The 11,624-nt window shown below is 36.8% G+C and overlaps 1 protein-coding gene across 3 annotated transcripts in view; it reads left to right on the top strand.

Annotated features, from left to right (window-relative positions):
* The first annotated feature begins 1,546 nt into the window (after window positions 1-1,546).
* Window positions 1,547-11,624, top strand: part of ptgir (prostaglandin I2 receptor) — a 28,853-nt gene continuing 18,775 nt past the window's right edge. Inside the window, exons 1-2 of one of the 3 annotated variants that reach the window (XM_027146824.2) lie at window positions 1,547-2,143; window positions 2,556-3,421. In XM_027146824.2, coding sequence (XP_027002625.1) covers window positions 2,585-3,421 — 837 coding nt within the window. In that variant the 5' untranslated portion in view covers window positions 1,547-2,143; window positions 2,556-2,584. The remainder of the gene's footprint in view (window positions 2,144-2,555; window positions 3,422-11,624) is intronic. The other 2 variants (XM_027146814.2, XM_027146802.2) reach the window with 2 other exon arrangements.

Here is an 11,624-nt window from a genome sequence, read left to right as displayed (position 1 = left end):
TAAGAATCAAGGGCCTAGACTGATGAATAAAATGACACTGATCTTATAATGGCAAATTCTGAAAAAGCATATAACTTAGTATATCTATATATAATCAACCACCACCTCAATCTGAGTCATGAGAAAATGAATGTGGGTTGAAATTAAACATGCACCATGACCAAAACTAGAAGACCGACTTGTTCCAACATTTAAGTCTACAATATCAGCAATGTCAGTACCATAACTAAAAGAAAGTTTTCTGTGATAAATAGCATTGCAGTCTTTTCAGACAGCAGCACTTCCACTTTTTTATGTCGCTTTTTTTTATAAGACCATTTCCTCGTTTACAAGCAGAGATGAATGAGGAATGCTGTATGAGATTTTACCATTAGACCCTGAAACCAAGCTGTCCTTTTATTGTAACCAGAAACACGTGTAAGTGTTTGCAATGAGCTGATAATGTGGGCCATTAAACCATTTCAAAATTAAGAACTAAACCAACTTCCTGTCTAAAAAGCAGCAGCACTCTTCGTTATCTGCTACACCACAAATTTGAAATGCATGCTTATAGAATATGATGATGACCATGAGAATTCAAATAGATAGCCATGGGAGTATGTGTACATAAACCCTGTAAATGGCAATGGGTCACATACACACACAGGCATTTACACCTTTTTATCAGTGGAGTAGCCAAAGAGAGTAAACCATCAGTTGTTCTGTACAATTTGCCAGCCCCGCTTTAACCCATATGCAGCACAAGGGACCACTATAGGACCACTACAGGCTATGTGTTATTTAGGGGTGAATAGGGGTTGACATGTATGAATGTATCAGATGTTGCACAGCAAGGTTTGCTGGGTTTTAAGCACGGAACAATATTATTGCACACATGTACCATAATGGTCAACCTTGGATCTTCATTGGTCCATGAAGGGTCCACTGCTACATTTATTTATGAAAACAACACAAAAGTAAGCCAATTAGAAAACTATTTATTGATCAGGAAGCAAGAAATTATTTACTTGCTGGCAAAGACTTATTTGATGGTCTCTGAGTTTGACAATCTTGGTCTGTTTTGGCAGCTTGTAGATGCTCAGACTAAGCTGGATTTATCATCAATATAGGAATATGCACTACAACATCTCTAAGAAATCTAAAAGGTCATTTCGTCATTAATAGCAAAGACTGTAGGACATTTAGCTACAGTAGCTATCACATCGGTGAATTGTAGCACAACAAACAAACACATGAGCAAACTTTTTACTTTAACAGTATTACTGTAACTCTTTGGAAGCATAACACAGGATTTCTTCAGTCATTTTTGTTCCTTGCACGAAGACAAACAAATACTGTAATACCATTTACATGTTGATGGAGAAACCATAAAAAGTATGGGTAGCTATATTTTTAAATGCATGCAGTACTCTGTTACACCTTTGATTGCCACCCAAATAGTCATCTGATATACCCTGGTCATCCGAGTGTAAAAAAAAAAAACCCTAGTGATGGTTTAGATGAATGAAGAATTGAAGGTATGAGTACCTCGACAGAGAAGTGTAGTTGAGATATATGAGGCAGGGAAAATGTTTGATAGTGGTTAGAGACAGCAGTAGTTAAAGGCAGTTACAGTCATTCCCCATTACGCAGCAAAATAAGCCATCTTTAGGCTGTTGTAACCCACTGGTTCCTCTGCTCCGTCTGTCCCTCTGACTCTGTTGCTTGTCTCTCCTCCCTGTTTCTCACGTCTATAACACACGACTCATACAGACAAGCAGTCGTTAGAGCGAGACACAGGAAGCGGCGCGCGGCGGAGTTTAAACTTTAATCACGACCGAACTATAGCGTCATTATCGTGCGTAAAAGCGCTTGAACCTGTTTACTTGCTTTTCTTGGAGTTACTGTATGGAGCTGCTGTTACAGATGTTGGATAAAACTTAAATGAAGAGGAAATTACACTCAGTGCCGGATATTGTCAACACCATCTCGTTTCTTGTATCGACGGGGCTTTTTTTTTTGTTTTAAATGTATTTATTTCTTGATTTATTTTTCTGTATAAGAGGTTTGATGGCCGACGCATCTAGTGTACAGATGTAGAACCGACTCGGCTGATGGTCACAGTTTTTTTAGCAGAGATATAATAATGAAATTCCGCTGACAGGTGCGTGGGTTAACTTCTTATTTTCGACTGTAACGAAACACAAAACAGCTGGATACGAGGCTTATGTCCAAATGTATATGGTTCATTATTTTGTAGTAGAATTACGGACTAATACATAGTCCTAGTTTGAATATGAATATTGCTCCTCTCATTCTGTAACCTACTGAACTAATTTATTACCATATATCCTAATATTCTTCAGGTAAAGAGTTCATTTTAGACCTTTATAAAAAATAAAATAAAAAAAAAATAAAAAAAAACGATTCTTATCATATGATTCAGATTGACTCTTTTATATATTCAGAAGTTGGCTTGTGTAATACTGTACTATATAATACTAAAATTTGCTGATTTAACACTGCTTCCTTTGTAGCAACTTGACTTGTTAACTCTATTCCACTCTATTCCACAGTCTTCTATGCTCAGGGTCAGAGCAACTCAATGATGATCCTAAACGATACATGTGAAAATGTCACGGACATCGAAGTGCAAAAGAACCCTGGGAACCTGGTGGTCAGTGCCATCATGTTTCTTGCTGGTGTGGTGGGCAATCTGATAGCTCTGGCTATTCTTGGGGTCCACCAAAAAGAACGACGAACCAAATCCTCAGTCTTCTGCATCTTAGTAACAGGACTTGCTGTAACAGATCTGGCAGGGACGTGCTTGCTCAGTCCACCTGTGTTTGTGTGTTACACTCATGCAATCTCTCTAGTGGGCTTAACTGGTGACATGCATCTCTGCAGCTCCTTTGCCTTCGCCCTGACCTTCTTTGGCTTGGCATCTATGCTGATCCTGTGTGCCATGGCAGTGGAGCGCTGCCTGGCCATCAGCCACCCATATTTCTACTCCAAGCACGTGCGGAGGCACTTCGCTAAGGTTGCGCTCTTCCTTATCTACCTTTTCACAGGTGCCTTCTGCATGCTGCCCATCTTTGGTATTGGCCGTTATAAGCAGTACTGCCCTGGCACATGGTGCTATATAAAAATGGAGGCTGTTGGTGAGGGTGAAGAAGAGGAGAGACGCACGCTCGCCTTCTCCCTCTCTTATTCCCTTCTCATGGGTCTGCTCATTACTGTTGTGTTTGTGTGTAATGGCTCAGTCATCATCAGTCTGTGCCGTATGCACCGAAGCCAGATCACACGCCGAGGATCCGTGGTCTCGACAGGGCGCAAGAAAAGGCTTAGCACCTGGTTTGGCCAGGGTGAGGAGGAAATGGACCACCTGGTGCTGCTGGCATCTATGACTATCATATTCGTCATTTGCTCCTTGCCTCTCACTGTGAGTACATGAGCTGTTTAGATCACACACTAATTTACTAGTTAAAGTGAAAGAAATGCAATGGGACATGCAGCAATATGTTGATACATAGTTATGCACACTCTATTCAAAGTGTACAATATTATAGGAAAGCTACTATAGATAAGCCGGTAGGCATTAAAAGAATTACTTGAGATATGTTATTTTAAGCACAGAGCTTAATTTCCTATTTTCAGTACCTTTTTTAAGGGACCAGATTTATAAATAAAGCTGAACATTTGGTCAGTTTTGTTAGCTGTAAAAGATTGTCTTTTGTTAAGGTGATAGTAAATTGTTACCAGTTGTGAATTGTTTATTCTGTGAGCATTCAAGTGAGATAAGTCACTCTTAACAGTGCATATCATCTCTGGATATGACAAAATGTTAAAATTCTCAAAAACAACCAAGAGGATTCAAGAGCAAATGGTTTTCCAATGACACAAATAATCATCTCAGAGTTTACTATTTATGTTACAGTAGGTGTAGCTCAATGTGTTGAGATATTGCATAACTGATGCTAGAGTACTTGTATAGTAGGTCTAACAGCCTGCTGTTATATCAGCTCTGTTTAAGTCTTTCTTATTACTGAAAGTTTCATTACGTGTCTGACAAGCCTAGAGGGGTGGAGTTCTAGAGGCTCGACTTCTAAAGCGTCTCCGTGACAAACATGTATAGAAATCCTATATTAGGAGTAGGCCAGGTTTTCATTTCACTGCATGTTCCTGAATATGTGAAAAATAAAATTTTGAATTTTGAATCTAGTGGCTTGAGTATAAAATAGCCTCTGTCAGATTCCTTCCCTGTGTATATTTCAACTCTACTTTGTTAGAGAAGAAAAAGGATAAGGCTTTTGAATTATGTTAGTTAGAAATAGATTTCCTGTTGAATTTTCACAGTGTTGACTTTTATTTGATCATCACTGATTATCAGATAGTGAAGTGAAGGGAAGCACTGCACACACAGATGAAGAGATGGCAGTGCTGATTGCGGTTAAGAATAAAAGACACAGGGATTGTTATAACGTACATGTGCCTTGGGCATCTTATATAGTATTTTTTTTTTTGTATTTATGCTAACAATTATTGACTATAGAGCATCTGTTGCAGTGCCAAAATGTTCCCCGCCCTGGATTCATATATGCATTGAATTGGACCACCAATGATAAGATAATATTTAGAAAATACATCTCTCTCTCTCTCTCTCTCTCTCTCTCTCTCTCTCTCTCTCTCTCTCTCTCTCTCTCTCTCTCTATGTATTTGTGTTTTGACTGCTTATCAATGTATGCCAGGTAACTAATATTGTTGCTTGTTATGTAATACTTTGCAGTAAATGAAACACAAATCGGTTCAATCAATATGGGTAAAGCAATACTTGCACCAATAGTTGGGATCTTCCTTTGTTTGGGGAAACACTATAGCCTTACTATTATTATCCTGTAAGCAGATAGCTGCCCCTTTGTAGTCCCTTTTCAGACACCAAACACACACATATAAACCACTCATTCATGAACTCTGGAAAATGTTAGTACCACACTCTGGACATTTATGCACATCACACGAATGCCAAAATAGCATCTAGTGTGTGTTGATGCAGCAGTGGAGCTTGAAATATTATGCTGTTTAACTTCTCAGACACTAAGACTGGAAACTGAGCTAGAGGTGACTAGAAGAAGAAGCCCTTTTTTGTCCAAGATACATTACAGAGCAGTGAAATTCTTTTCTTTGCCAATCTCAGCTTTGGGACCCAGGGCCATTATACTAGAGCAGAAAGAGTTTTGCTCAAGAGCCCAACAGCAGCAGCAGTTCAATCGATCATGTGGCAGTGACACAAAGCATAAAATCATTCATATAGGTTAAAAGTTTCACTTAAAGTTCACATCAAACATCAGAATGAAGAAAGGAGAAACAAACTGGACAACTGAAAATAAGAAAAAAGAAATCACCAGGTCTTTTTTCCAGTCTTCAGCAGTAGTGTGAGTGTGTGAGTGTATCTTATTGTGTCTTATTATCTGTTTTACCATGAATTATTCATGAGTACATCCGAGATCTATTAACAGAATTGCTAAAACATATACAGAATAAGGATAACTTGGAATCATGCTATGGTAGGATAAATCCCTCTATGGAGTGTACTGTACCACCAACAGATGTGCCTGCTGACATGGGAAAATTCTACCAGAGACTAGAAAATATAGAATAGTTAATGAACAGTTTAGGAAATTAAAAATAGTTTAATGGGTAATGGCTTTAATAGGCCATGCAAGATTAAGACTTAGATTAAGTCTTAGATTAACCATGTCAGATTATGCAAAGAGTCCAGTACATAGAAACAAGGTGTCAGATGTAGCCAAGGGGTGTACTGAGACCAAGTGACAGAACAGCAGAGTTACACACAAAGATAAGCTAAGATTCTAGGTGGTACACATACAAACATTTAAACAAATAAATATAATTTATCCAGAGATGGTAATAAGAGATAATGACAGCAGAAGATAGCAGACAGATGTGTCAAGCCCATTTGATGCAACACGAGAAGCTGAAAGACTTTTGGGGAACTGTAGAGAATGTGGAAAGTTAAATGTAAGAAGAGAAATTTTAATAAGGAAGTATGGTTCCAAATGATAACATTGAACATTGCCTACACATACTCATGGGCCACTTTATCAGGAACACCTGTACATTTATCCCATCGGCTAGTTATATTATAGCAGTGCAGTGCAAAAAGTGAATAGAATTTTAATAAAAATGTTCACATCGTGCATCAAACTCCGTGGATCAAATCTGCCTTGCATTAACAGTTCAGAGTGGTAGTGGTCCTGGTGTAGCGGTGTGGGGAATATTTTCTTAGAACATTTTGGCCTTTTAATAGCGATCAAGCATGAGTTAAATGTCATAGCCTATTTGAGAATAGTTGCTGACCAAATGCATCTCTTCATGGCCCCAATTGATCATTATTGTCTTATATTGACTGCTTCCAGCAGGGTAATGTGTCCCCTTACAAAGCATACTGTAGGTCATCTCAGACAGGTTACATGATAGTAAGTTCAGTGTACTTCAGTAACCTCTCTAGTCAATGGATCTGATTCCAGCTGAGCACCTTTAGGATGTAGTAGAGAGTGTTTAATGTAGAAGCAATGGCTTGTGTTAGACATGTTGTGTTCTTGGCTATAGTGAAGCAACACATGATGAAATTTACCATGACAGTATAATTAAAAAAAACGCAGGTAATGAAGATGATTGCTTTCATGTGCAGCATTTCAGACACAATAGGACCAAACATTTTGTATATTTTTGCTCTATACTATAAATGAAAATACTTACCAAAGAGATCACATCTGGACAGAGTGCGTTATTTTATATAGCAAACACAGACAAGCAGTATGATCCAAACAGCAACATGTACCAGTGCTTTTATACTAAATATCAGTACTCTTGGTACACTGCTTGTCCAATCAAATTAGTTCACCATAGCATAACTGTGGCCTTCTTCTCTGATATCTGTTACCCAGCCTTATGGAAACTCTTCTGGCCAAATGATCACAAATCCATATGATCACTTTTAAAAATCTAAAGAAAAGTCTTCTTTGATAAACGGAGACTTTATCTAGGAGCAAAGAGGGCATGAACTCCATATTAATGAACTTAGATTAAGAAGCTATTTTTTTTTTCTTTTTTACTTTTGTCCATATAGTCTATATAGATTTATGAGCATAAAAGGCATCACAGCTGTCAGCCAGTACAAGATCATGAACAGACAATTTTTTAAATACACTAATACACTTTGTAATACAATTATTTGCTAGTTATATTGAAACAGTCAGGATCTACTGAGAGATCTGTCACCATGAAACGGTCATGCGGGTTGATTCACACCTTTTACAGTCTTTTAATGTGTCTTTATACCTGCTGAAGTAAATATGAAGAACAGTTCTGCATTATGCAGAACATGATATCACTTTGACCTACAGGTGTTTTATTGCAGCCTTGAACATTTGTCATCTGAGCTTAATTTATAGCTCACGCACTGTAGCAATAGCTGTTTGCTTAACAAACGAACACCTACATTAGCCTTGACTCTTATTGCACAGTGTCATGTACTGTTTATTATTAATTCTTTGCAACTGGGGGAAAAAAATAATGGACAACGAGCCACTAGTAAATGTCACCTGTTGTTATCTGTTTATTTTTTCTTTTTTTTCTTCTTCTATCTCTAAGCTGTACATCTTCTAAAGGTTAAACGTGCACGAAAGGTTCATTAGGACAGGTGGCAGGGTCGGTAAGCCTTTTTCCATTGCAGAGGCGAGCACTCATTATTTTCAACTCACTGTTCTATGAAAAAAACACCATTCACAGATTAGATTAGTCTTCTTATATATTGTCTAAATACATGAGCTTGCATGTGGTAAACAGCATCTTTTCCAAGTCATGTCCGCAAAGGATGCAGTGCACAGCGTGCTAACAGATAATAGATGTTTGTACAGGTGATACTGTACATAAGACAAAATAAATTTGGATTAATTAATGTGATGTTTAACTAAAAGACCAAGCCTTTTTCTAACATTGATGATCAACAAACCGTTACCTAGGAGCCAAGTGTTAGATATTATTAAGATGTTTTAGTGCAACCCTTTGTTGTTTATTAAGTTCCGAATATATTTTGAGGAAGTACTGAGTGAGGATGTTTTTAAAGAGTGTAGACATGCATGTTTTTATAAGAGTTGCATTTGCAGCATTCGATATTACTGTGATTAGTGTTCTATTACGCTGTAGAAGAAAAGCAGAAGCCAGTTTCTGTACATGGTACAACCTTCCACTTCATGATTAATAACTTGTAATTATTAACTTATTAATTGGTACGTTGACTTAAAGTGGCTACTAAAGATGAGTGGTGAGTGAGTGAGTGAAACTTCAGTTTTTACTGACCTGTAATAATATCTAGACCACTATTGTACCATTATTCACTACTTCCACTCATTCCATTTCTTACTTGCAACACTTAGAAATGCTTGTGATGGACTTCCATCCCATTGAGGTTGTATCTCTGCCCTTCTGCTCAATCTTGCCCAAGATACAGATGCAACCATGCCCAGGGTAAAGTGGTTAGAGAAGATCAATTTTTCATTTTTCAGACTATAAAAAGTCCCACAAGGTTCTATTTTAAACCCTATTTCTATTCCTCTTATATACATCACTATATTCCTCTTATATACATGCTGAAGATGCAAAGTTATACTTATCAGTTGGCCGGACTCAGCAGCACAACAATCACCATCACATCAACAAAGTAGCTTTCACCATCAGGCTGCTTTCTTTTATTAGCTAATACACTGCTCTTTAACCCTATTAAAATTGATCAGCAGCTCTTACCGGTGGTTCTTACTAACTGTTGTGTACTTTAAAGAATATATAATCAGTAAGATCAATATCAGAGTAAATGCATTAGAGCATAAAGAGCTAAGTATGATATAGACTGTGAATAGTTATATATGAAGTAGAAGCGTTAGGCCTTGTTACCTGTTATAGGAAATGTATTACATGAACTGTGAAAACCTGAATTCAACACTGATCTTCCTGAATCTTCTTGTTGCCTAGTGAATACATGAATGACTGAAGAGTTCATCGCTGCAAAGCCGAAATCGGGGTTTTAAATAGAGAATGTAGTTTAAATGGAAAGACCTTTTAGACTGCAATCAGCTATTGTTTGTTGATTTGACATCTTGCTCATTAAGGTACCCCAGAGAAAGGACTTTATAATGATCGAGTAAACTGATTGATTTCCTTTGTCTAAATAAATAAATTGATTCATGGCATTTGATCTGCTTTTACAAATAAAAGAAAAAAAGAAAAACAACATTGAGAGACACATTGGTCCAACATCAAGCAGGGAAAAATTTATTTTTTCCTGCCCCAAGGGAACGCCTGTTCTGTTCCAGACCTGTACATTTCTGTTGTATGAGTTACTTTGCAAAATGACTGTGTTGAATGATGATTTGCCATCTGGCATTGATTTAAAACACGACACAGTTGGATACGGTTTCTATGAACATGCAAATGTTCCATTTTTCCAAAGCTTACAAAAATGACCGTTTGTCTTATTCATCCATCCATAACTCTTTATTCATATTGCATGGAATAAAAGTAAGTAATAAAAAGAATGTGTGAGAAATAAAACATGAAGGAGGTTGTTATCATAGGAAGATAATTAATGGTGGAGTGGTATGATGAAGCCCGACGTGAGCATGTGGTTATGGTGTTGGGCTACCAATCGGAAGGTTGTGAGTTCGATCCCAGGTCCACCGAGCTGCCACTGTTGGGCCCCTGAGCAAAGCCCTTAACCCTCAATTGCTCAGCTGTATAAAAAAAATAGATAATGTAAGTCACTCTGGATAAGGGTGTCTGCCAAACACTGTAAATGTAAGTTTGTTTTCTACAACAACATGCCTCAAATACTTTTATTCTCGCACAAGATTTTGTGAACTAACTGATTAGAAATGACCATACATTTTAGCCATTTATAATTACGTTTAATGTAAAACGGTTATAAGTTCCTGTTATCCAGTCATTCCCTAATATCCTTTTGTTTGAAATGACTGAGAAAAATTCCACTTGATACCAAGAAGAAAGCCTAAAGATACAGCTTTACATATGACACTGACACTGGAGGCTCCTGTCGTTAACAAATAACAAATTATATTATTTATGTTAAAAATAAACAAATCACCAAACATCACTATACTATGATAAGCAACATTTTGAGAGAAATAAAAATAATTACTGTCATTTTTTTGTTCATCTGAAATTATGTTTATTTATTTCTGGCTTTATTTAACCACTTCTCCAAAACCGAAGAAATGTCACTATTGGTTGAATTGATTGAATAAAATAGTTAAAAGTCAGGGTTGGTGTGGATGACATGGTTGGTGTGGATAACCGGAGGCATTCAATGAGAACCAAAAAAAAATATTCAGAGCTGCTCACTTTCATTAGTAAGTAACTTCAAGTAAGTTCGTGTAAATCCCAGGATATCGATCAGCAGTTGTGACTAATTGGCGATTGGTGTGTGGTACAGTAATCGTGTTTCCAGCTCGATAGAATTAATCAAAGAAACTGAAGCATGAAGGCTGAACTGTTGTTGAGGATAACAGGAATGTTTTAATGAATTTTGATTATGTGGATGTTATGGATGGCTGGAAGGCAAACTTTCATGGACCAAGGCCCAATTACACAGACACAGACACACACACACACACACACACACACACACACACACACACACACACACACACACACACACACACACACACACACACACACACACACAAACTCAAACACATTCACGTGCCACTGTGTGAAACGTAACTGTAAACATTATTAAAGACATGAAATACATGAATGAAATATATAAATGTTATATAATATATAATAAAAAACAATACATTGAACCCACAGAATATCTTTTCCCTTCAGTTTTAATGGATTAAGACTGTGAGAAACATTTTTGTCATAAAGTACTGCACAGGTTCATAAATAATATATTTTAACTCTCCATAAACAATGGTTATTAATGTGAGACATTTTTATGACTTGCTGAAGATTTACAAGTGACCAAGCATTTATATTTTATACGTAGTTGATAGATAATGGGGACGTTTTAAAATAGTTGACGTATTTAATAAATTATTTTGTTTTAAGTTCTAAATATAGAGTCAATGTTACATTTCTGTGGATTTATATCATACTGCCCATGTCTTGTTTGCCAGCCAGATAAAATGTACTTTTATAGTCACATAATGAATAGAAAGTGACCAGGTCCCAGAGATTTCTCTTATCTGAAAGGAGTGTAAAGTGCCTGTTTACCTTATTTAATGTCTCCTAATTTATGAGTAGGCCTTTATCTTTCTAGACGTTTATTATGTCCTAACCTACTTTAAATGTTTAAGTATTTTATATCTCTAAAATGTTCCTTTCCTTTGATAAAACAGTTACTGAAGATTATTTACCTTTATTTTTCCAGGAAGTCTCATTGAGATTAAAATATCTTTTACAAGAGAGACCTGGCCAAGGTAGCAGCCATACAGTTTGACAACATATTAAACACAAAAATAAAAAGAAATATTAAAACATAGGATCCTCTCAACAAAAACAATCACATGCATTCATTACCACTTTCTTTACGATGCCTTTAA

The sequence above is a fragment of the Tachysurus fulvidraco genome, chromosome 11 (genome assembly GCF_022655615.1).
Source record: "Tachysurus fulvidraco isolate hzauxx_2018 chromosome 11, HZAU_PFXX_2.0, whole genome shotgun sequence".
Classification (NCBI taxonomy): Eukaryota; Metazoa; Chordata; class Actinopteri; order Siluriformes; family Bagridae; genus Tachysurus; species Tachysurus fulvidraco.
The sequence above is the reverse complement of the archived record's forward strand: the minus strand, read 5'-3'. Positions and strand labels throughout refer to the sequence as shown.